At 34.8% G+C, this 27,839-nt stretch overlaps 1 protein-coding gene and 2 non-coding genes across 3 annotated transcripts; 1 reads left to right on the plus strand and 2 right to left on the minus strand.

Annotated features, from left to right (window-relative positions):
• The first annotated feature begins 1,517 nt into the window (after nucleotides 1-1,517).
• On the plus strand, nucleotides 1,518-27,832 carry LOC142978851 (clavesin-2-like). The gene is made up of 7 exons (XM_076123443.1): nucleotides 1,518-1,685; nucleotides 13,170-13,326; nucleotides 16,444-16,538; nucleotides 17,351-17,495; nucleotides 17,937-18,130; nucleotides 18,536-18,687; nucleotides 26,233-27,832. The coding sequence occupies exons 1-7, from the start codon at nucleotides 1,683-1,685 to the stop codon at nucleotides 26,375-26,377; spliced, it is 891 nt and encodes a 296-aa protein (XP_075979558.1). The 5' UTR covers nucleotides 1,518-1,682; the 3' UTR covers nucleotides 26,378-27,832.
• LOC142979096 (U5 spliceosomal RNA) lies at nucleotides 14,436-14,550 on the minus strand. The gene has a single exon (XR_012959805.1). It is a non-coding gene; the product is annotated as a U5 spliceosomal RNA (small nuclear RNA).
• Nucleotides 15,416-15,530, minus strand: LOC142979095 (U5 spliceosomal RNA). The gene has a single exon (XR_012959804.1). It is a non-coding gene; the product is annotated as a U5 spliceosomal RNA (small nuclear RNA).
• Nucleotides 27,833-27,839: the final 7 nt, after the last annotated feature.

Raw genomic sequence — 27,839 nt, forward strand, 5'->3', positions numbered from 1 at the left:
AAAATAAAGTTATTGAATAGATGCACTACCGCTAAATGTCTGCAGAAACCGGGGGTAACTGATATACATATGTACATAAAATCACGCATTTATATGGGGATAGGCAGATCAGTGAACGCTGCTCGGTGCGATTCTCTCAAAATTTCAAGTAGTATTTATCTTGTTAGTCCTTCAAGAAGGTCAAGTGCGTAGTACTTGTAACTGGTAGCGGTCCTGCATGACAAGATTTATGAATATGAATGAAGCAAAGGAATGTAGGGACCGTCGCAAGAAATGTTTTTGGTTGTTGCCAATTCCGATTGGAGAAAGGAGATATTTTATGTACGTACTAAAGTAGTGTGGACTCTAGTCCTACAAGAAACAAATATTTACATGGCTTACTTATTTCTAGTGTTTGTCTTGGTGAGAGGTAACATAAGCTAAGCCTTACCTAAGCATAACCTTCCCATAAGGGTAGGCAAAAATATGTACTAGTACTGTTGTAATTTTGGTTAAATTATAATTCACAACAGCGCGAGCGACAATATATTTAACTAGCTGACCCGCGTAACTTCGCTTGCGTCACATAAGAGATTCATAATTTTCCCCGTTTTTGTAACATTTTTCACTGGTACTCTGCTCCTATTGGTCGTAGCGTGATGATATATAGCTTATAGCCTTCCTCGATAAATGGGCTATCTAACACAGAAATATTTTTTCAAATCGGACCCGCAGTTCCCGAGATTAGCGCGTTCAAACAAACAAACTCTTCAGCTTTATGATATTAAGTATAGATGAGTAAATATTAAGATAATATATAACTCTGTTTTATAAATTATGTTTATATGCTTTATCGTCACAGTGATGTCAATCGTCGCCTCCTGATAGCCTGCAGTCGGTTAACCTTTGTATAAACTTATCAAAATGCATTTCCAGTATCAATGCAGTAATACCTACATACATGTTGTATGGCCACAAGGCCAGCTGAGTAACAACGAAGCTCAAAATAAAACCTTTCATTGTCAAGTTTTTACAACAACCGTTTATAAAAATATTTTCGTCTTTTTACCCTTTTCTGTCTCACTGATAATCGCATATTTTGGGAACGACCAGGATTAAGTGTGAGTTGGGCAAGAACCCTGTCCAATTGAGAGTAATTTCGAAGCTAATGTATTTTGGTACTCTGTCAAATGAAAATGATCCCATGGCCTCTACGCAAATGAAAAATAAAATTGTGTCTTCCGAAAAACGCAAGGTCAGGACTAAGAGAAGTAAAATTTTAATGGACCAACCACCTACCTTACCAATACAAACATAACCAGTCTGTGATTATGTAGGGATTCTACTATTTCAAGCAAAAACGATTGTACAAAATTTTGAAGAAATTAGATATACATATTGCCTACAGCTTGAATTAACACATTTGTTTGATTACCCTGGTAAATCTTTCTATGCAGACAAAACCACGTTCAGAAACTATCAATAATTTCTTTGAGAACCGCGTAAACGGTACCAGTGTCAACTACTGGTCAGTTAGTCCATAGCATTGTGTTCGCCAACTAAGCGCAATACAGACGCGTGCGCCGGCTACTCGCGCTCACTTCAATACTTCATTGATTTATAAGTGATCTATTATATGTTTGTTTTTGTGTAGTTTAGTGTGCTGTGATTGTTTTTGTGCTTTGGAACTATTGGGTGAGAAGATGGTATGTGGTTTTTTTTTACTTTTGAAAAGTACTAGTAATTTGTTGATAAACTGTGGTATACTGTAAATGAATCGAAGGTTTTACAAATTCAATATTTTTGGTTTACCGCCGTTTCGACCTAATTAATTTTAAAGCCGCAGAAAATAAATTTTAAATCCTTTTCGTACATTAAATCAATGCGTAGTAATAATTTATTGATAAACTGTAAATTACTAATGATTTGAAGGTATTTCAATTTAAATATTTTCGGATTGCCGCCGTTTCAGTCTTATTATATATCTTTCAGGCACAGAAAACGAATATCTTATACATCTGAAATCGATTCATGTATATGAAATCAATGCAAAAGTAAGTAAAAAGATGTAGCGTTTTAAAGAAAGCCCTTAACTACCAAATTCAATTGCTAGTAATGAAAATTACAATAAACTCGTCAAGTTAAAAATTATTAATCCTCCATTTCAAACTCAGTTCATCGTTTACCGAGATAATTTCAAACTCAGAGTTTGAAATTATTCTAGTAACTCATCGATTAGGTCTCGATAATTAACAATGATAATTATCATCAAGACAACATTAATGATAAATTATTACTTGACATTATTAACAATCTTGATAATTATTATGAAAGAAAATATTTTATTTTTATTGTTGCGAACGCTAATAACGTTTTATAAGGCCTATTAACTTATTTTTAGAAACAATTATAAATTAAAAGTCAATCCTTTATACAAACTAAATAGAGATAACAATAGGTAATTAATTTAATTAAATAAATATAAAATAATTAATGGCGTATGAATAGTTAAACAGGCACAAGGCAAAAAAAAAATCAAAGGCTTTGTTAAATCTGCCTATCGCTATGGGAAAATACCGTGATATTATATTATATTCATGTTTAACTATTCTTGTTATTTATAAAAATTGTAGGCTATCTACAAACCTAATAGTATTATATATATCAGCTTAGCCTTTCTTCCAAGCTATGTTGGAGTCGGCTTCCAGTCTCACCGGATGCAGCTGAATATCATGTGTTTTACATGGAGCGACTGCCTATCTGACCTCCGCAACCCAGTTACCTGGGATAACACGATACTCTTCAGTAAGACTGGTTGTCAGACTTTCAAGCTTCTGACTACTGTTAACGACTGTCAAAGATCTTCGAAAATGACAGCAAATTTAAAACTACCATTTGACATTTGTTCAAACCAATTGAATTTGATTTTTGACTCGATAACATCGATACTGTCAGGATATAGCCTGCCTTTCTCTTCCTGCATCCTGCACCTGGAATCAACAATTAATCCTTCTCTCATTTCGGAACACAGTGAATAAACCGTTGAACCGTACCTAATTAAATTAAATAATACATATCTATACTTACTAATATTATAAAGCTGAAGAGTTTGTTTGTTTGTTTGAATGCGCTAATCTCAGGAACTAATGGTCCGATTTAAAAAAATCTTTCAGTGTTAGATAGCCCATTTATCGAGATAGGTTATAGGCTATATATCAACACGCTACGACCAATAGGAGCAGAGTACCAGTAAAAACTGTAACAAAAACGGGGGAAATTATGACCTATTCTCATTATGTGACGCAAGCGAAGTTGCGCGGGTCAGCTAGTTTACTAATAAACACCTGAAATACAGTAACACTATACTAAAAATTACTTAGAAACGGCTTTAACACTGCAAATCTTTTTTCTACCATTAGTTATCTTCACTAAACCGCGGCTATTTTTAAAAGTGCAACTCGGTAAAGCACTTAAAAACTACTGAACGTTTTTTAATGTGAACTCACATAATAATACTTCACTAGTACATTAGCTACTGTTGATGTGACCCGCCGCATAAACGTGTTAGTTAATTTAAAATCAAGAAATGTCGCTAACTCTGAAGTCACGATATTGTGGAGTAATTTTTGTAGAAGAGTACAAATTAGGACTGAAATTACCGTACCCGCGGTTTCTAAGTTCAAAAACGTTTAAACTCATATAATAAAAACGCTATTGAATAGATAAACTACAGCTAAATGTACCTCAGAAACCGGGGGTTAGTCGGTTAGATTAATTAGAGCTTATATTAGTGTCTATCCGAAAATTACTGAAATTTGCTTCCTTGTCGGTTGGGTAATAAATAAAACTTGGTTTAGGAGTAATTAATCAAAGGATACCACCGATATACGACTTTTGCTGTTTTAAAATATGTACACTGCATGATTGCTTAGTAGAAGTAGCAATAGATTTGATAGCATTTCATAGTTTAGAACTGTGCCCTCCTTAAATCAATGGACCTCGCTCCATAAAAATAAATAATTACATACTTTCAGATCATGTCGAATGTAGTATCCGAAAATATACCAACTTACCAAAAAAGCTAGGTGTAAACTTTCTGAGATAACAATTACTACGCTTGAATAAGTTCCTCATTACAGTCTGGTGAGTACTAGGAACATAGATTCGAAAGGAGATTGTTAAAAACGAAAGGGCTAGCTAACTCGTTTAAGGTCCAATTGCCGTAAGAACAAAGTGAACTAGGTACTCACTAGTGTAAGTTATAACACTATTGGCAACTTATCGATCAGCTTTTGCGTAAACCATTTTAGTAATATTGGTCAGCCACTAAGAAACATACCTAAGATATTTTTCGGGTCGGGTTGTGCCTTGTGTGCAATTTTAGAAATGTTGGAGGAAGATATACCCGAAGGTGTAAAGAGATGGTGCATGAAATACATTCTTATTGTTCTTTTTCTTTGTCAAAAAGACTACCCGCACTAAGAATTGCTCTTGTGTCGCGGGGACTTTTACAAACATACAAACAACGGACACAAAGTACAAACAGACAAGAAACAAATATAAGTGGGTCGTGCTAATCATTGTTCCAAGTTGGAATCGAACCCACGAACTCCCGACGCAATGGTAGCGGTGTGGCGACCTAAACAACTGCGCCACGGAGGCAGACAAATTGGAAGCCATTGCGTTAATATTCTATTTAAAAGCGAAATTCTTAGTAGTTTCTGACGGCAGATTGCACAAATGTGCCTCATTTTTAAGTAACTCAATTAGAGTGCTATTTTAACGACTTTGATGGGTATCGGTAGCGAAAAAAATACTTTTGAGCAATGCACTTAATTGGCCATAAATCTATAGTATTTTACTAATTTTATTGTTACTGTAAATATCCTGCAATATTTATGGTACCAGTAAATCATGAAGAGGTGGAGATGTTGATTAAATGCTTTTGACACATCTATGCCAACTGATGTGTCATTTTCCACGGCTCTTAATTATAAACTGTGTACTGACCATTGACCTCCAATACAAACGTGCTCCGATACGAAAACAAACACATTATTTATAATAACGCTTATCTTGTTATCAAATAGCAAATGTTTGTTCATCTATTTGTTTCAACAACAATACAATACTCTCTCCCTGTCTCTCTCTCTCATCGTATAGTTAGTGGTCAACCTAGTGACAAAGTTGTTCAAGCCGCCCGATGGCCTTTGACGTGGCTTAACGACTGGTATCTTAATTGACAACAACCGGGACCGACATTTTACGTGCCCTCCGAAGCACGAAGACGCTCAGTTCAAATACCACCATGCGGTCTCCCATCTATCTATGGAATGACTGCGCCAACGTTTGGTCAAGCCACAGATCATTTACCAAACACGATACTAAACGCAGTCGATAGTCCTGATTTGGGCACAGTTTAGCATGTGGTAAATAGTGCTTAAATTAGAAGTAATCTTATGTTCGCAACCCGCAGTTAATCAGCGCGGTAGACTCAAATTCTAAACCTTTCCATATTCCTAGAGGAGGCCTTTGCCCACACATTAATAGTTCAACAGAGAAACAATAATAGGTTTATAATGTAATCTTAATATTTATTGTTATAATAATAATAATATATTATCTTTTTCTTAATCAATAGATAAGGTCTGATGGCCTTCCATCTATTAGTAACTTTCGTGTTTGTACTCATTCTATATCGTGTAATTACAAGGTTCTTAGATAGAAGCGATGTCAATTAATCCTATGATATTACTAAGCAGATCGTGATAATATTCACAGTAAATCTTCTATGACGTGTTTGGACTAGGTATTTAAAGACACTAGTAGACATTGTTTTTGCCTACTTCCGAACGAACTTAGGCCGCTTTAAATCAAGGCTTCATAAAAATAAAATAATGGCCTCGTTCATATCCGTGAAATTATTTTTCATTAGTTATTCGATTATTACCTTATTTAATTACACCTACTTACTTGTAGGGTAGTAATTACCAAATTCGGCTTTTTGTAATATGGATTTTTTTATCTCCGCAGATTAAGTCAACGCCCTTGAAAATTGTTCCAAATTATGTAAATTATCCGGTATTCACTCATTTATAATATTTTTTTGCATAATTTAAACCATAATGTACAACGCAGAAGGCGAAAACTTACTGAAATGAAACTTATAAAAAAAAGGATAATTAAAAAATTGCGCGTCCAATTCAGGAACAAAAAGCAAAGTTATTTCTGAATATTGTTTTTAATTTAAGCATGTTTATTAAAATACAATACAGCACTTAATTATACCAACTTTATTTCAAGAAGTCAGGCGCAGTTGCCCATATAGGTACGTAAGATTATGATGGACTTACTTATAAATATGCGGCAAACTCACGTGCCCGCTCAGTGCTCGAGTTCTCTGCAAACATTTGTTGTATAAGCCATCTCAGAGCGCACTAACATCAGATCGCCATGGCCGAAATCGGTCCAAGAACATCATCATGATGGAATTAAGACTGAAATTCTACTGAAACTTAAATTGTGCCTTTAAACAGAAATTTTATATTATCACTCACTATGCCTCAAAGATTCGAGGCGTTTTAAATGCATGAAACAAACCCTTAAAAGAAATATTGAGAATCATTTGTTTTACAATTTTTGTTGTAAACCTTATCTACTAGTTAAATTTATATTTAAAAGGCGTATTTTACATACGAGAAATACTATTTTTACATTTAATGGGTAATTAATGGAAACTTAGAAATAAATTGCGACTCGTGTATTATCACAAAATAAATTCTACATAACTACCTGGCAACCCTTTCCGGAATCCAATACCTATATTATACTATATCGATGATATAAAGTTCACAAATATCCCGTATTTAACAACAAGAGAACACGAAGCGACATGACAGTTTATATCTAAGAGAATACCGACATGATTGATGAGTATCGATGGGATGACCCTACGACATTAGCTATAGGCACGTGGACACCGACGGTAAAATTATTCATTATATTTTGACCCGCGCTAATCTGTTCAACGTTTAAATACTGTTTAGACTTAATACTGTAGATTAATGAAATTGAATACTTAATTCAAACGACACTTTGATAAATTAGTGATGGTATATAGGGCAATAGAACAGAAACTGTAGATTTTGCAAGTACCTACAGACGATTTTTTAACCCGTTACTGTCTTTCTCTACTCCTCCCGAACGGGGGAGGGTTTAGGCCTTAAGTCCACCACGCTGGCAAAATGCGGGTTGGAGATATTGCAGACGAATGATTGAAAACGTAGAGATTTGCGGGCATTGAACAGCAGAAAATTGTCCATGATGATTAAGACAAAATCAATACTTACTAAGGTTTATTTTATACTAGCTGACCCGGCAAACGTTGCTTTGCCATATAAAAAAAAATTGTGTCACTAAGGTGTATGAAAAATAAATGTTGGCCGATTCTCAGACCTAGTCAATATGCTCACAAAATTTCATGAGAATCGGTCAAGCCGTTTCGGAGGAGTATGGCAATAAAAACTGTGACGCGAGAATTTTATATATTAGATTGTATTAATTAAACATCTTTTTATAACCTTAATGGGAAACTTTAGGCACGATACTTTACTGAATAAACTTTCTAGCAACATACCAATAGCTAATTTTAAATTAACCTTATTATTATTTAAACTGTCCTACTAGGGACAAGCAATAAGCCACTTAAATCTTTAGCTATTAACCTCTGATCTCAGCTAATACAAAAGTTTCTTTATTCTTCATTTTCAGCTTTAGAAAAGCGAATTAGTTGGACGACAGTTCATCATCATTAATCATTATTTTCATTACTGCTATTCGTTTAGTAACCGCTACGTTATTACTACTGACATAGGCTTTTCTAAAGTTATATTATACGGAAACAATTCTTCGGTTTCTATTGGCTTTGAGAAATTATATTTTTAAATGTTTTAAGTTTTAACGGAATAGCATCATTGATTTCGTATGTAACCAGGATTGTATTTGGGAAGGTCAAGAGAATTAAAAGGTGAAATTCTAAAAGACCAGGGTACTATTTGACTTCTGGGGCTCTAGAGACCGCCATGATACAATGCCTTAGTTACTAGTAAGTAGTGTAGTACTAGTAGTGTAAGTGGAATATATACAATCATATCAGAAAACGTGACTAAAAAAGGTGGGAAGCGCTGTAACATAGTCAGATGACGAAAATGAAATTGCTAGTAAATTAGACTGAATACTTTCTGATGCCAGTTCGAACAAAATAAAAAATAAAAGCCAACGCGAAGAAATGTTTATAAATATAATTAGTTTTCATTCTTTGCACGTTCTAAGAACTTCTGTTTCATATAATTAGACCCTTAGGCCCGGTATTCGTTTCCAAAATTGGTCAGGCCCAGTCGCGTGTGATGTAAACGATGTAATTTTGAGAATATTTCCTTGTAAATATTGTCAAATTGCTTGATCATTTCACGCTACGACACTTACAAATTATGTTATTAACTTATTCTACTTTCTGGCAATTTGCATCTGCTTTTTTTTTCAATAAGTTGATATATTTACTGCTCTCATTGTATTACGCACAGAATAAAAAAGTTTACATCTAAAATTATACTTATGAATTTAGTTCTCATTCTTTTCATCTCTATATTGTAGCTGACCCGGCAAACGTTGTTTTGCCATAAAAAAAAGTTTCACTTAGGGGCATGAAAAATAGATTTTGGCCGATTCTCAGACCTACTCAATATGCTCACAAAGTTTCATGAGAATCGGTAAAGCCGTTTCGGAGGAGTACGGTAACGAAAACTGTGACGCGAGAAATTTATATATTAGATTTTATTCATTTTAAGAAGACTTACAGACTAATAACAGAAAAGGTAAAAAATATATATAATTAAGTTGCTAATGACAAGCATTTTATATAGGAGGAGGTTCTCAACTTGTTTTTTATGTTTTAATTTTTAATTTATGTACTTACACTGATTAATTACGCCGTAATTTCTCATCCGATATTTTTACGTTCGATGTGGAATAGTTGCTATTTGGTCCTATAAACATTATGTTCTGTAGTTTTTCTAATGACATGCAATATTGTATAGAATTCATCGACTGATACAATTTTACGGCGTTTTAATGACTCCGCAAGTTGTATATAAAATTACATAACAATTCGTTTTTTTGTTGTGTAAGTACTATTATAAAACAACGATTATTATCTTAAATTAACATATAGATCACTGGTTGTAATTAGCAATTTTTTGTTGTATCAGTTGCCATAATCTTTTACGGTATGAATTATGCGTATTGTTACGATGCAGACTAAAAATAACAATGTGAAAACAATGTTTTTGTAAGAATCACTGCAAATTTTGAAAAGAGATCATACTCTGTTCTCTGTTCAACTTCTAGCAATTAATACTTTAAATTACCTTTCTTTTTTAAACACATTAGAAGCGGTGATCAGTATTCCAAACAATCGTTTTCAATTAACTACTACTCGATAGTCAGATTGTTTTTATTCTTTAACGACAGATAGGCGGTTTTTTTTATCTCACCGGTTTCCAAACACAACCATATCCTACTTTGTGGGATGTTTTAAATAATGACCGATATTCGGCTACGGGGACTAGAATAATTCAATCCAGCCAGCTGTGCAGGACTTTGTTTATACACTGTATGTTCCATCACACTCATAGTTTGTGGGACGTCTAATCCCAGATTTCTGAGGTACGTTTAGCCGTAGTTTATCAATTCAATAGCGTTTAAGCTCATCCAAAAATGACAGTTTGAATAGATAAACTACCGCTAAATGTGCCTCAGAAACCGGGCATAAAGCGACACGACCAGTGAGAGATCAGGCACCGATGGAAACATCAAATGCAAATATTAAAAAAGCTTGCATCTTCATAAATCTTAAGTGCTAAAACTATAAACATAAAATGCTTTCCCCGTACAGTGATTAGATTCATTAGCAACACCTTTCTATGGGAATCACTTAGAAGGTTCACGTGTATGTGTTAATAGAATACCGCTACTATCAACTGTTCTCAATGAGATGTCATTATTATGTGCGAAACTTTCGCAAGTGACATTGTATTGCGAATATTAAAAATTATAATTCAATATTTCCTGTGTTATGTTACATTTATGATTGAGAAATATTTTTTGTTTTATTTACAACTAGCTGACCCGCGCAACTTCGCTTGCGTCACATAAGAGAGATAACTTTCCCCGTTTTTGTAACATTTTTCACTGGTAGCCTTCCTCGATAAATGGGCTATCTTTAATGGGATAAGAATTTTTCAAATCGGCCCAGTAGTTCCTGAGATTAGCGCGTTCAAACAAACAAACAAACAAACAAACTCTTCAGCTTTATAATATTAGTATAGATACCGTACGCATGCTGAAAACGAACGAACTACAAGTTAGTGTTCAAATCGAATTATGTACCTGTAAATTATAATCTTAAACAAGTAATTACCACGTTTTGATATTTATGTAATTTTTATATACCATACAAGCTGACCCGCGCAACTTCGCTTGCGTCACATAAGAGAGAATGGGTGAAATTTTTCCCCGTTTTTGTAACATTTTTTACGTGATGATATATAGTCTATAACCTTCCTCGATAAATGGGCTATCTAACACTGAAAGATTTTTTCAAATCAGATCGGTAGTCCCTGAGATTAGCGCGTTTAAACAAACAAACAAACAAACTCTTCAGCTTTATAATATTAGTATAGATTATTACTAATTATTGCACCACTAGCAGTGATCAAGCAAGAGTCTCCTCCCGCAATAAGAGAAGTGTTCGGAATTGAGTCCACCTAGTGAAGATTGGGGACTCTACAGACTCCAAAAAAATTTGGCGTGCAGTAAAATTTTTGTGTTTCTTAAAATATTTCTTACTTCTAATTTGTACATAACCGTTAGATTCGGTCCTAATTCTAGGAGTAACTTACTTGTGGATATAATGTATTCCTAATCAAATCTTATTCCCTAAAATATACACACGTAAGTACATAATAATCTAGTAGTTGTATGCCCAAATACAAGCAGCCTGCCTTGACACAGCACTAGCATAAAGCGAATTAACTAGTCCCTTTCCAAGGCTAATCGGTTGAATCTAACTAGAGGTACATAAAGTGTTGATAATAAACCTATTTATTCAGACACTTATCGACACGATCGTTGAATATATTTTACGAATTCATTTCATTTCCATATAATGATTGGTTAAATGAACTCAGGTAATTATTAGGCGCCTAGTGGGATTATCAAAGTTAAAATTGTAATGTTGTAATGCTAGTAATAAATAATTTCCCTTTTTATTCGCTTTTGTTCCGCAAGGCAGCCTCTGCAATGTGTAATCCAATTACCTTATTTTATGTTCAAATACGCGCATAAGAGAGACTGTACCTATCGATGACACTTTTTTTTTATCTAGCCTATTTCTGTGTCCCACTGCTGAGCAAAGGCCTCTCCCCTAGACTTCCAGTCCCCTCGGTCGCTTGCTGCTTCCGGCCAATCTTCCAGGAACGCGTCTATGTCGTCCCGCCATCTCCGTTGGGCCTTCCCCGTTGCCGCCGACCATCTTGTGGCACCCACTTCGTGGCTATATTAGCCCATCTCTCAGGGTGCATCCGGTGAACATGTCCGGCCCAATTCCACTTTCGATGGAACTTATCCGAGATATATTTCTACGAATTCGAACTAAAGTTCAAGTCATACATTTTCTTAACCATACCATAACCATGTTTTGTGTACCTATATCTTTACGAAATAAAATATACGTTTTTAGTCGATCTAAATGCAATTTTTTAAAACAGTTGAACGTGGTGAGTTGCGAGCGATGAGTGCGATGACGATGGTTACGCATGCTTTACCCCTCGTCACGGTTCAGCCCTTCGTAATGTATGTAATTCTGACTACATACATACATACATATGTTAAAAATATGTTATTGCGACGTCCATTGTTATCAACTGTTGAGTAAATAGATAGTTTCATGTGTTGAAGCAACGGTGATTTGTGGAGAGATAAGAGATAGTATAGTACCAGTAAATTTGGGTTAAGGGCAGACATTTATGCAAACATTAAATTGTTTTGTTATTGAATAGCCATAAAATAGAAAAAAGAACTTTGCTAAACGCGAATACAGTTTCTTGTCGTTTCTTTTCATTATTACTATACTTACTATTCTACATGAATAACAATTTTTGTAATGCTACAGTTTAATATAATTTGAATACTTAGCAAAAATGCTTGCTGAATTTGGGTTATGCCCTGCAGTGCGTTTGACAAAATACACCTTAGTGATGACATTACAACTGTCACTTACTAAAGGACTAAAACCTAGACACCTTAAAATGCATTTGTATATACTAATATACCTAAAGTAGTTTCAAAGTTGAGTCTCAAATGAAGCAGTGACTTTCAGCTATCAATGATGTTGGTTGTTTGTAGGAACAACAACAAACAATTCAGTTTGACTTGTATATTTTCACATTTCCACGCTCATTGTTCATACCAATTTGAGTTGCAATGACCTTTACATTCTATTGGAGACTCTGACTGACAAAGAAATGCCTTCATATCCAACTACCTTATTTTTATTAGTATTCATAGTATTCTGCTAAAATAATTTGATGTATAATAATAGGTATTATTATAAAACTTTTTCTTTCGTTTCCTCGTGATAAAAATGTACAAATGCTGTTAAATAGTAAATTATCACAAAAAAGTATTTAGTTACTCGTATTGGTAATGTTCTAATGTTCTAAATATACCAAACCAGAGTTTAACTTTTTATTGGTTTTAACACTTTTAGCACTTTTTATGAACAATGTTCTATGTTAACGTTAGTTGAAAGTTTTTATTATAAAGCTTTTACTTACTGTATATTGTGTGGGTAGTAAATTGTGTACTTGGCTAATGTTTTAATAACTTTCTATTTGCGTATAATTTACAGTTGATACTAACATATTTAACGTGCCTAATTTTCAATTTTAATTAACATCACATTGGTAACTAACACTACCAATGCCCTGGGTTCGATTCCTTCAAGTGTAGCAAAAGTATGAATTTCGAGTCTGGTTTTAATTTATTTTCTATCTGCAATGTCCTTGCAATACCGTACTTTTAATACCCTTATACATGTTTTATTTTATTGCCTTATATTTCCTTTGTACCAGGGTGACATAGAATCATGGACGTTTCAAGAGATCGCGTTCAAGGCCGAGATGGACCGTCACGACGACCCGGAGTCAGAGGAAGAAGCTTGGATCCTATGTGCAGAAGACCCGGCCACCAGAGCAAGGAGCATTGTCGAACTTAGAAATATGATATATGGTGAGTAACTGATATATGAATAACTAAATTGCTCTCTATAAAATTTTAAAGTAAAGGTAAGGTGTGACTCGAATTAGCCCATTTTTAACGGTTTTGATAGAATTGCATCGACCGTCTTCAGACAGCCTGTGTTATCTACGGTTGATATTATTCGATCAAAACGTCGGGAAAACGAATAAGGTATCATGTAACTTTTAATTTGCAATCGCGTTTATTGCATTATAATTATCCAATTTTTTGTAAACATTACACGAACGCATTAAGATCATAGGAAGAAGTCAGATAAAAATTTAACACATCAACGAGGCAAATACTACAAGTGATCTACATATTATTATATTATAGCGATTTCGACAAAGTTAACCCTTGTGTATGGGAGAACTTTCTAAATAGTTATATCCAGAGATTTCTACAGAAAGCCTGCGTTGTCTTTAGCCGTATGTATTTGTAGTTAAGCTTAAAATAATAGCTTAACACAAACGAGGGCACTTAAAGTAAAGGCAATGTCTTTACTTATACAATCAAGCTTAATGGCAATCGACCATAGAAGTAATTACGTTTAAGTAAGTTTTCCACATTTCCTATATACGTAACACGTTATGTAAACCTTAATGAATATGGGGTTTGCGGAAACTGTTGCTGTGTGACAGGTACCAGGTTGGCATGAATGTGAAGAGGTATTGAGGTGTTCGTTAGCAATCGATATTTTTGTAGTAATACCAAAGTAAAACGTGTTCTTATTGTTTGTATTCGGTAATTTAGTATTTTTAAGTGGGACCTAAAACACTACTCTATTTCTTCATTTAACTACCGAAATTCTCAATCTTGATATATATTTTTTTGTAGATAGGTTTTGTAAAGACAATGCAATGCATGGATCAGAAATATAGCAGGTTTCAAATAAACGGCTCTCTAGCTTTACATTTCTATCTAGCAACTGCATAAGGGCTAAGTTTAATATAATACTTTTATTTAGATAACAAAGTGCCTTACTCTATACTTCCCCGATACTTACAATCACGTACAACTTTGTTTGCTCAGCAGCTTTAGGATGTAGAGTCTTTCAAATTAGGATAAGAGATCCAAGATGAATTGGAATGGTATTATGGACACTGCTTAGAGCAGGTCATCAAAAATAATTAAGACTCTTTTGAGTGTTCCCCTCCACGGAAATCTTTAGTAAAAGGCGAAAGATTTATGCGTTTTGAAGGGAAACCAGAGTTAAAATTGGCATGGCGCGCCAGGGTTTATATACTAGTCGCGGGAATTATTCCATAGCGCGATTCAGAAAATATGTACAACGCCATCTATTGAGCGTCGCGGTAACCAAAAATACCTTCAATGTTATTCATTTATTAGAATTGTATGTTTAGTCAAAGTAAACAACAAATTATTATATCAAACGAAATATGTGATAAAATATATTTATCACAATTAAGACTGATAAAATATAGAAACGAACAATATCTAAGCAACAAATAAGTTGTAAAAGTAACATAAGCAATAAACAGAAGAATCTAATCATTTGCATTAAAAAGTAAGTATGATGTTATACAGAATAAGCATTTCAATAAATAAATAAATGTATTTGAAAATAACGAATTAACTAGTGACACTAAAATTCTATTAAACAACAAATCAAAGCACAAAATAAATAAGAACATAAGAATAAAAGAAAAAGAAGTATAAACAATATAATGTAAATTATAATTTAAAAATTGATGTTCAAAATGTGTTGAAAACACAATAACGAAATATAAAGGGAGCACAAAATTAAACTAGTCATTAAAATCATCATAAACTACATTTCTTAGGACCTGATATAGTAGAGTCGGTAAAATTGGAAAATTATCTTCTATCTATTATTAGTTATATCGTTTACTAACGTTTAATCTTCATAGATATTGGGACAAATATGACGAAGTATTGGATAATCTTTTCTATACCGTTTTAAAAATGATCAGTTATTATAATTTTAAATTCAAGTTGGTGATCAATACATTGACATAATATATATTCTGTCAAGAACACATTTCAGCTGACTCAATACATTCAATAGACTATAGTGATTTAGTATTAGAAATTATGGACACTGCTTAGAGCAGGTCATCAAAAATATTTAAGACTCATTTGAGTGTTCCCCTCCACGGAAATCTTTAGTAAAAGGCGAAAGATTTATGCGTTTTGAAGGGAAACCAGAGTTATCTTTGACAAGGCGCGCCGGGGTTTATATACTCGCCGCGGTAACGAAACCATAGCGCGATTCAGGAAAAATGCACAACGCCATCTATCGAGCGTAGGTGTAAACAAAAATACCTACTTGGTGGTAGATATTTGCCAAATATACTTCAGATAAACAAGATATAGAAACAAGTAATATTTTTCTTTATAGTTAAGTATTAAATCAGTACAATTTCTCAAGGAATTCAGTGTAAGAGATAATATCATTTCAACTACCGTTACAGCAGCAGCTCCTACCAAAATATTAATAGCAATAAAAGCAGACAATCCAAACCAGTCCATGTTCTACCTCACATATTAGTTACAAAACATGATCAAGAACTGATTATTTCAGTTCCTTAAGCTATAAGTTCAATTATAATTTATCGTGACTATCGGCAGCCACCTTATCTCGTGGTATTATTATCAGCAGCTCCTTGCAAACGACAAAATATCTTTTGTATGTCTCGAAGGGACCTGTTTTTGTACGTACCCTCGTATTAACAATAGAGACCCTTCCCCCTTCAGTTATTTTGTCAGTTACATTGCAATCGTAAGATGTACTGCTAGTTTTTGAATCGTCTCTTTATACTTCACTGCAGCTTCTGTAATCACCACGTGTGGTTCTGTAAAGTTATTTTTAAACACAATCATATAAGAATTGTATAAGTTACTTCTATTGTTCGTTCACATCTTTGACACTGAATTGGCAAAAAAATATTTTGGTAATACATTTATGTCAACAATTTTAAGAAGACTAAAATCTAAAAAAGACCAAGAAGATGATGTATTTTTTTAATTGTAGTAAATTATTGTCATCTCTTTTGCATCCATTGTTTTTCCTATGCCTTCTTCATCTTTCGGATATTAAACTTTTATTTTATTGAAATTTTCCAGAGCGAGGAGAATGTACACCACCAAGGACAGACGATGCATTTTTGCTACGTTTCCTGAGGGCAAGGAGGTCAGTACCAGCACGGGCACATCGATTGGTAAGCTGCATTACGATATTAATTAACTAAAAAGGTGTTCCTATAACGTCTACCAAAACTACACAGCAAGTGTTAAGGAAAGAAGTTGTTAATGTATAACTTAAAATTCCTGGATTAAATAAGGACAGAACATTATGTTAAATGGTAGGTAATGAAAATAATGGTTTTGTTAAACAAAGCTATTGTTAGGCAAGCAGAAATGATTTTTTATTAAATTAGAGAGACGTCTTCTGGAAACCACTAGCTATGAAAACGGCCACTTAAAGATGTTTAGCTGCAACGTTCGTTTCAATTTTAACACGAATTTTGGTGAAAGTGAATGATCATTAGTTACGGCAAAGGCTTGAAAGTAAAATTACCTAATGTTGCGGAGATGGTTTTTTAGTTACTTGCGTAATAAAAACAGTAAACGACGTGCAAGATTAATCCAATTTTATTTATCGATGCAATACGGTACAATGAGTAACGTTTTGACGCAGTAAAAAGTCAATATTTTTTTCGGCCTATTACTACATTTTATCTATTACATAACACTTATTTAGGCTTTGTGATCCAATGAAACCTGGTTTTCAAATGTAGCTGTAAGATTAAAAATTGGTGCATCTCTTGCTTATTGTTTTTTTTTTATTCTTCCCCATCACATATACATGCATAATATAAAACTACAATTTTGCTGCTGAAACATTGTGTAGCAATGTTTTGTCGCAGAAGATGATTACTACTCTCTTCAATGCAGTATTTTCTTTAACGGATGTCTTTACTTCTCATCGAAACAGTCTAACATAAGCCCAACTCCTATTTCAATGTTCCAGTTAGTCCGCTACTGCAACTTCAGAGATCAGAACCCTCATCTCTGGCGGGACCTGGACTGGTTCAGTCTCACCAAGCTAGGTCACATATTCGAAGGTGTACTCTACGACAGACCAGATGTCGGCAGGCTTATTATTGGTAGATTAGGTGAGCAAGCTGTTAATAATACATATATTTAAGAATGTTTAAAAAATACCTGATGGTTTAGTACTAGCAAATGTTTACAATCTTGTGTGTTTTTGTTGATACTAGATTTTATAAATGAACAAAGTAATTTTGGTCGCAAAAGGCATCAGCAAGTTGGTTTGCAGATTTCTATTGACTTACAGTGTACTTATAAATAGTTCAGTGCCAACATGCATGTAGTATGTTTATTTTTACAATACACCCATATAATACGAGTAGAACAAGACAAAGCGAGCTGCACGATCAAATTAATATTCAAAGCTAAATTAGTAAGTAGATATAAGGCAATTTATCGAAAATGTACAAAAGAAGAATCTAAACGGAAAACAAACTTTAAACTTAAAAATAAAAATGAATAAGACTGATGAATGATATGAGAAATTTCACCATTTATTTTTCCAGGTCTTTGGGATCCAGATGAAATCCCAGTAGACGACTTGATCCGAGGGTGTCTGCTTCTGCTGGAGATCGGCATCATGCAGCCAAAACTGCAGGTGTTGGGAGGCACAGCTCTGCTGGACTGCGCTGGTCTCACCATGAAGCACATGAGACAATTCTCACCGGCGGTTGCTGTACAAGCCATGAATGTTATGGGGGTGAGTGGAGAAAATACTTGCAAATGTTTGAGGATATTGTTATACGTATTTCTATCTCATCGCCTAGGTGATAGATTTCCCTGTGTCACAAAGGCGGAGTTACTAAATTAAGGACTAAGGTCTGCCATGAATGGAGTTTGACAAAATTAGTTTTGTGCGGGAATGCTTTTAGCGCCTAGTAGATTAGTCAAAGCAATGTGAGTTAAAAATACTAAAAGTACTGACAGAAATAAGAGCATTAACCTCAATAAGCCTCGTGTTTTAGTTCGTTTTATATCCTCGCACTTATTACATCTTTGATCTTGAAAAACTACTCTTTATAGAACCATTTGGAGGTGCTAGTTTTTGAACTGACTCTGGTATTATTAGCTACAATTAACCTATACATTTAATGTAATGTTTCAGTTCTCATTCCCAACCCATCAGCGAGGGTTCCACGTCATCAACTGTTCCCGTGTGTTCGAGACGTTATTCCACTTCTTCAAACGTCTGGCGCCCGTGGATGATCTCTGGAAGAGGGTGCACTTTCACGGCTACGACCTTAATTCTTTACATAGGTAAGAGTACATACCAAGGGCCTAAACAAGTCCAAAAGAGCCTGATTAAAACAACGAATGGAGACTGTTTCCCCTTCTGACCAAATTAATTCTGAATCAACTCTAGGAAAAACCATACAATATGTCACTACTGTGTCTTTGCCGCTGCTGAAAAAAATATTCTGAATTCGCTGTTGATAAAACCATTCAAACTGTCACAACTGTATTTACTTAGAAGAGTGGTTCTGTTATCCAGAATGTAGAATTCTGAAATGAAGTTAAGCTTTTGTCAATTGGTACATGACATAGCTAGGTAGGTAACCCTGCCTCCGAAGAATTTATGCCATCAAAAACATTCTGTAAAAACCTCAAGTCTCGCCGTAAAAAGTTGTGAGATCGATATAATACCAAGTCGATTAATCTATTTAGTCTCTACTTAAAGGACCTTCTGTCTTAAGTTATTACGTATGTTATTATCATGCCAATTAAAAAAAAAAACCTTTAAAACAAATAGACCGACCTGGCCATCGCATGATTTAATTATTAGTATGTATCACACTACCCAGCACGACGAGAAGTTAATGCTCCTGAAACGTTAATAGCGAATTTGTGTTTTCTTGCGATGACCAAGTCGATCTAATTGTTTTAAAGGTATTTTTTTTTAAATTGGCATGTTAATAACATGTACGTAATAACTTAAGACAGAAGGTCCTTTAAGTAGAGACTAAATAGATTAATCGACTTGGTATTATATCGATCTCACAACTTTTTACGGCGAGACTTGAGGTTTTTACAGAATGTTTTTGATGGCATCTCACTTCTTTTTGTAGAGCGAACATATAAGTCCAATTTGTATGGAAAGACGTTTCTTTTTTTTATAATTCAACATATTTTCCTATGGGAATGTTGTTCAGTTTCATGGGCTAATCACCCTTATCCACCCTATACCCCCTCCCCCGTTATGTCTCATATAGTAGGTACCTATTTACACCTATTTATTTTATTTTCTACTGTAATAATAATTCATTAACTGCAAATGTAACCTTGTAATCTTATACATTTATATGGGATTACAAAGTTATTGTTGCAGTTGGTGTATTTAGAAAACTGGACCGAAATTAGAAAATATTAAATTTTTCCCATGATTAAGACACTAAACCCTATTTGTATTCTAAATTTTAAGCTTCTAAGTCTGCTAGAAGTACCTTAGACTTTTGATGATCGGTGAGTCAGTGAGTCAGTGAATCAGTGAGTGACAAAATTCAAAATTTTAACAAGTTGTCATTCCTAAACTACTGGTTCAAATTGACTGAAATTTTAAATATACCGTGTTTATACAATGACTAATTAGTTGCTGAAAATCCAGGCTTCTTGTTTTATCCACAACGAAATTATAGGGGTGTCAAAAATAGCCCGAATTGCTTCGAGAAAAGGATGTTACGGCCGTGCCGCTTTTTTTTTGCTCGACTTGCGGGGGCACTTCCGTGCCCCCAGATAAAGCATGTGTCATATATCAAAACAAATAAGACTATGTATTAAGCCTATTTACAGTCACTTGATGCATTCCAAGGCAAGTAGTATTATACGATGTACACGGTACAATATAAAGGCCTGCTGAACACACAGCCTACACACTCAGATAAAAATAGCAAATAAGATCAGAAATCCTAATACAGTTACGTTTATTTCCGTTCTGATGCATTAGGAAGTTAAAAATTCTGACCGCGCCCACTCCGCCTACATGAGCAGGCTTTGTTTAGGCTTTTAAACGTAACCTCGTTTGACGTAGGTCTGTTAGGCATCTTGCTTAGCCTAAAGTTAATCAGATTGGTATCCCACTTCAGCCTTGGTTTCGGTGATGTGTGGACAAAAACTGGGGCAAATGTTCGAGTGGATCTGTTGTAAGACAGACAGATTTGAATGATGAGGGTTGTGGACTATTTGTATATTTTTTTCTCTCTGAATAATACAACTCCCATTTTAAGAATTGCTCTTCTGTACCTTGGACTTTTACAAACACACAAAGTACAACCAGACCCAAAACCACTATTTGTGGATTGCACAAATAATTGTCCCGTGCGGGAATCGAACCCACGACCTGGTAGTACTGCTATTCTTATATGAAAATACTGTTAAAAATTACTAAAGAAAGTAATGCAAGTCAATGACCATTAATGAGGCAGCTAAAGTAGATGAAGAACTCCATCACGAAAAGCAAAAACAAAAGTACATTTACACTTTAAAAGAGCGATATCGCTGTATTTTTACGTAGAACGGGACATTATCAACGGTATACATATGTATTCTATTACGAGAAAGTCAAGTTTATATCAGTTTACTTATCTCATTAGAAATCGCGGTTTAATATCAAAGCAATTACATTTTATACGTACACATCTCGTGTTAATATTCCTGAGTTTCCAGTTAAGTGCAAATCTATCTCGACTTGAAGACAAACAGCGAGAGCTTAGGGAAAGTTAGACATTCAGTAAACAAACAGATCTGTGTCGCGAGTTAGTCACACAACACACACAAGGATCCGAGTACTCTCATGTAAATAAGAAACGGCTTGCCCCTGCTTCACCCGGTTTCAAAAGCTATTATTATTAAAATGCCTCTGTGGCGTGGTGGTAGTGTATGAGACTGCTGCGCATAACGTCTCGGGTTCGAAATCTGATTCGGGCTAGAAAGTATTTTCTGAGATTTAATGTTTAAAATTCTGAAATTGCCTGGAGTTAGGAAGTTAAGATTGTAGACCTCCATGCCGCGGAGAGCACGTAAAGTGGTCCCGCGCTTGACCTTTCACTGGTCGTGTCGGTTTAGCTATCCCACCAGGCTATAAGAGTAACGGAAAAGAGAGTGTACCTATGTTTTATGGACACACATGAACACTATAAACAAAGTCCTGAACTGCTGCCACCGTAGCTGAATACCGGCCAGCAGGACATTAAATTACAAAAAAAAAAACATTCAGCAGTTTTGATACAAACTTTTTTCTTAAATCACTGTATCTAATAAAAAAAATGAATCGAAATGAAACGATTCGTTGCGTAGTAAAAAATCTAAGCATTCATATGGACAGACAGCGTAAAGCGACTTTTTTAACAATGTACAGTGAAGTTAGTAGTCCAGTGTTTGACTCTATCAACTTGTATAATGAAATGGGTTTAGATTTCATTCAGATGCAAGAATAAATAGAGACTGTTGTTTAATTCATTTAGTTGAAAAAGACATTTATTTGCCATCGGAAATGAGGTTCCTTTGTGTAGATTTTTTAATCAATTCCCATATCAGAAAATAAAGCCCCGTGTTTGCTCAAAGCTTTAATCCTGATCTTCGTCAACAAAAAAATCAATGACTTAGGTCCGTTTTAATAGATTGGTAATCACTAATCTCAATAAAATGTTACACGTTTTGTTTTACTTGCTAAATAGGTTCCTAAAACCAAGTCGAGACCCGCCTATTATTATGGGCCTCAATGACATTAAGCAATGTAGTTAGATTGTTACTACCTTAAACTTTTAGTTACAAAGCTCTTTTTTTTTATTACTTCAATACCATAGTAAGGTAAGGTACTTTAGTACTTATACATTACCACGCAGTGTATTTCATTCTCATTTCCAGTCGTCGAGAGCTTGAAATAGTGTAGAAACAAAACTGGGGAGCTCAAAGCGGGGCCTTGCTTTCACAAAGACTTTGAGTTTCCATTCTGATCTCCCCTCGTTATAGTACATGTACGACCTTCACCTTAGCTACCTTTTAGCTGATTTGAGAAGCTTGTCACTGGTAAAATGATTACGAATACTAGAGTGTGAATGTGTTTGAGTATGTGGAGCTTAGGCTGCGTGAAATGCTTGTCTGGTTTTCCTAGTGCTTTGGTTTCAAATAGCCAAATGTGATTCCAGTCGTCAATCTATAAATGAGAAGTTGATTCGACCCGGAATTTAAAATGAACATATCATTATCAGGGAGACTAAGGAAACTTAAGGAAACTCTTTTAATCAATTGTGACTGCAGAAGACGCCTTAAACTTAACCAACGTGTTTAAAAAGACACTAACTAATCTAACTATATAAAGAAGTTACTGTAATTGTCATTTGAGACCAGGTTAAATATCAAACACTTAGCTTTCTAAATTGTAGCGAGATATTTAGAACGCGAAACTGTTAAGAAATATAGGTACAGTTTAAACTTTGAACTTTAACTTTACTCGGAACTGTTCACACACAATTGTTCTTACTTGCAGCTACAAATAAAACTTAAGTGTCACAATGTTTTGTGAATTTTTGCTAATTTGCACTCACATTTGGCTCACCATATTATTATGTCCATCGGGCACGATTTTGTTTGGCTTCAAACATGTAAAATTGTGTCCCAAAGATAACCAAATCTTTTAATAAATATTTCACTCACTTGTTCTCTTAATACGATGCGCCGGGAACACGATCAGTTCTATTCCCGTCCTGGAATTTAATAAGATTTCTTCGAGCTCCTTCCAGTTAATGCTTGGTTCAAATTCGCGTCACAATATTGGAGTTACCTGATCTATAGATTAGAATTTTCTCCCGTTTCACGTAGGAAGGTGTACCCTAATATATGAATCTTTCGGAATGTTGTACTTATTTTGTTTCGTAGGTGTCATTCATCATTTTCAATTTACCACTTACAGTAGAAATTGTAGGTAGCGATATACAATTTAGAGATATTACAGTAGATGAGTAAAAATTGATTACAAATAAATGGTATTTATGGGGTTTGATTTTTAGAGAATACACTATAAAGAGAAGTTTTTTAAAATTACTTTAAATAAAAACAAGTCTACGACATTGTTTTAATTCTTTACTGTAAGGTCAATTTGGGTAACTGAATCATCTGGGAACAACGAAACAGGTCGTGCTATCCAGCGCGAAAATGATTTTGAACTGAAAGTTAATGACACGATTATCACCAACAACTTAGAGGTTGCTCAGACGTTCAATACTTTCTTCGCTGATATTCCCACAGCTACAACTAGCTCCTTGAACTCCTGTCCTGCCAAGGCAGAATGTTTACTTCGAAATAGCGTAAAAGAGTGTGGTAGTGTTTTTTTCTTCAAACATATCAACTCTAATGATGTAGTTAAGGCTTTTAGGTCGCTCAACTCCAAAAAAACACCTGACCTCTGGGGCATCTCTGTTAAATTAGTAGAAAGTATCATCTTGGAAATAGCCCCCCATTTGGCTTTAATATTTAATAGGTGCGTAGATGCTGGTGTGTTTCCGGACTTAATGAAACACAGTAAAGTAGTACCACTCTTTAAGAAGGGATCTAAGAGTGAGCCCAGCAATTTCAGGCCCATTTCCATCTTGCCTGCGGTTAGCAAAATCTTCGAAAAGGTCATCTTAGAGCAGCTCGAAAGTCACTTTAACTCGAATCAGCTATTTCATGGTAAACAGTATGGTTTCACAAAGGGTAGGTCAACTATCGATGCAGGTATTTCGCTCGTCAAGCATATCTATGATGCTTGGGAGACATCCCAGGACGCCATTGGGGTGTTCTGCGATCTCTCCAAAGCATTTGACTGTGTCCAACATAATACGCTCCTTAGGAAGCTCCACCACTATGGAATTAGGGATACAGCGCTCAATTTACTTGCGTCATATTTGAGTAATAGGATTCAACGAGTAGATATCAATGGTGTTAGGTCTTCAGGTTCAGCTGTTTCTCTCGGCGTGCCTCAGGGTTCGATACTCGGTCCGTTTCTTTTTCTCGTATATATAAACGATCTCCCCTTTCAGGTGCAGGATTTATGTGATATTATATTATTCGCAGATGACACTTCTCTCATTTTTAAAGTAGATCGTTCGAAGTCCTGTTTTGTCGATATCAATGGTATCCTAGAACAGGTCCACAACTGGTTCACTTGTAATAATTAATCTGTTATTGAATTCTAACAAAACTAAGTGCATTAGGTTCACTATGCCCAACGCGAGGAATTTAGGTACTAACATAGTCGTAAATAGGCAAACTATCGATTTGGTAGATTCGGCAACTTTTTTAGGTATCAGTCTGGATAGCAAGCTCCAATGGGGCACTCAAATAGCGCATCTCTCGGGGAGACTCAGCTCCGCCGCGTACGCAATCAGAAAAGTAAGACAGTTTGCTGGTGCGGATGCGGCAAGACTGGTTTACTTTAGTTATTTTCACAGCGTCATGTCTTACGGTATATTACTGTGGGGTAAGGCTGCTGATATAGATGTTATTTTTGTCCTTCAAAAAAGAGCTATTCGTGCAATATATAGTTTAGGAGCGCGAGACTCCTTGAGAGAGCTTTTTGGGCAGATAGGGATATTGACGGTGTCATCACAGTATGTCCTTGCAAACTTGTTGTATATAAAACAAAATTTAGGGACTTTCACAACAAATAGCGATAGACACAATTATAACACTAGAAACAGACACAAATTAGTAGGTCCCCATCATCGTCTACACAAGGTGCACAATTCGTTTGTAGGTCTTGGCATTCGTTTCTTCAACAAGCTTCCCAAGCACATCATTGATTTACCCCTGCCAAAATTCAAAGTTGCTGTTAAGGAACATCTCGTTAGGAAAGCTTATTACAGAATTGTTGAGTTTCTAAACGACAATAGCTCTTGGGATTAGTCGCTCGCTTGATTAGGATTCTTTGAAATTAGGGAACTTTGCTATAAATTGTATAAACTCAGTAGAAGTAGGTCTAAATATTGTAAAATATGGGCAATTAATGATGCAAATAGGTGATGTTAAGTACAACTTGATTTTAATCATAAAACTGTCACTTTTTTCTTCTATAATGTTACAACCAATGTGCTCACTTGCTGCCCATATTCTTATTATCACATGCTAGAAGGTGCTCCCAACATACGGTATGATCGGAGACTAATTAATAACCTTGCTATGTTCATTTTCCTTAATAATTGACGTTTAGTCTATATCGCTGATTGTTGGCAGCTCCTCGCATGATCAATTATTGTATCAACCACATTGTAAAACTTTTGGCGATTGAAAAGAGTGGCCGTGAGTTTCTCGCTAGCTCTTCTCATAAGGCTCTACCCCCTTTCCGAGCTAGTGGTAGATTCAGTAATTGTAACGACTATCATAAGTGTCAATATTTGACCTAAATGAATAAATGATTTGATTTTGATTTGATTTTGGGTAACAATGACAGTGGGAATATTAACTAGTTTCAATTATTTTTTCATATGAAACAAACACAATTGATAAAGGTTTATTATAGTTTTGCGAACTTTTGTCAATTGTGTTGGCTTGATATGAAAGAATAATCGAAACTAGTTAATATTCCCACTGTCATTGTTACCCAGATGATTCCCAGTTACCCAAGTTGACTGAAATGTAATCTTTATAAGCAAAAGCATTAAAATACATAGGTCGTCAGATACAAAAGTAATGCGAACATAGTGTCCATTTACTTTTAATTTATTTCGTTACCTCCCTTACTTCATCAGGTTATACGGCTCATGCAGTTGTCATTTGCCAACCAGAAAACTAAGATGACATTTTTAACTAATACTATGTCTTTCATTACAGATACATAGATCCAGAATGTCTTCCAAAGCGCTACGGAGGTCAACGACAGGAGGTGTCGTTAGAGAAATGGCTGATCAAGATCAAGCAGTACAAGAATAAAGACTTCGATAATGATATGAGGACTATTGGCTATGCTACTGATTAAACTGAGACCACACTGTATACGTATATAGCCGGTTCCTGTCTGAGCCAGCAGTCTCTTTCTCTCTTTTCTTTTAGATCGAAATTAGCGGGACCGAGATATTGCCTCGCAAAGCTGCTCGCTCAGTCAGGACCCGGCTTATTACAATAAGAATTACTGCCAATAGTTTTAGCTGAGTGATTTGAACAAGATACTCACATAAGAACCATGGCTTTGAGTCAAGATTTTAGGCCACAGTGAAAAGAATGCCACGTATGCGTATTTCAGTTGACAACTAATGTGCGTCAAATTTATGTATTCAGTACCTACATTGCTTTGACGTAACGTGTTAATCGCAGAAATCAATGTAATGTGTCTTTCAATTATTAGTTGTCAACTGAAATACGTGATTATCCACTATAAACAGTGAAACCGGCCATCAACGCCATCTAGTGGTACTAAATAAAACAACCAATGCCTAAATAAAAAGGGGAAAATGCAGTCTTGTAAATTGGCCCTTATGTAGCAACTTAATTCTAACGAATTTGAACAAAATATGTTTCTTTTTAGGACATGGAAAAACTATTCTCGTCTATCTTCAATTTTCAGAGAGTTATTAGAGAAATGACCTGACATTCTTCGAAGTAATGAGTCAATGCACAGAATACTAAACTAAAAAGAAATTAGCATTTTGTTCTTTGGCGAAATACGACCTGTTTTGCCGATAATTTTCCATTGTTTATGTGTATTAGTATTCTATTACACAATTTGTTAAACTCTGAGAAGAGAAAGCATTGGCACCTAAACGATGATATTAATGATAGTTGTGATAAATTGTGATGGCGATGAAAAAAAAATGTTCTGAGAGCATTTTTTTCTAAAGTTTAGCGTTTCATTGGTTTTTCCTTTAAAAAGCAGAATAAATTGGTGTCTAGGCATACATCTTTGTCTTCATCACGTAAGATGGGAGACAAGTGCCCAATACAAAATTGAATTTAAAAAATCCGAGAGACGAAGCCTAATCCAATATTGAAAAATAAATCGGTAGAGTTTTGTATACCCTGCTAGACTAGGTACCAGGCAACTATGTTCAGCTGAGAGGTAAATTTTATTTGATGATCTCTTTGAATTCAAAGGAAATAATATGATAAATGTGACAGGGTAGTTGTATTCTATTGAAAACTAGTTGTAAATATTGTTTAAGGAAATTATTATGTATAAAAAATCCGGGAAACCGGTTTATCAATATAATATTTTTATATGACTGTATGATATTGATTAATGTTCCGCTCAAATTTTATTTATTAGTAAGCTAGAATATATTAATGTATTTAAGTGATAGGTCTAAGGAATATGTCAGGCGTATTTTATAAAAATACTTATTACTTAAGGATTATTATAACGGTGTTTGAACTGAACAATGATTGAAAATGTGATTTTTTATTTTTTACTTTTTATGAAATAAAATTTTGTACTTTGGTTGTTA

Source organism: Anticarsia gemmatalis, chromosome 15 (genome assembly GCF_050436995.1).
Source record: "Anticarsia gemmatalis isolate Benzon Research Colony breed Stoneville strain chromosome 15, ilAntGemm2 primary, whole genome shotgun sequence".
NCBI classification, from domain to species: Eukaryota; Metazoa; Arthropoda; class Insecta; order Lepidoptera; family Erebidae; genus Anticarsia; species Anticarsia gemmatalis.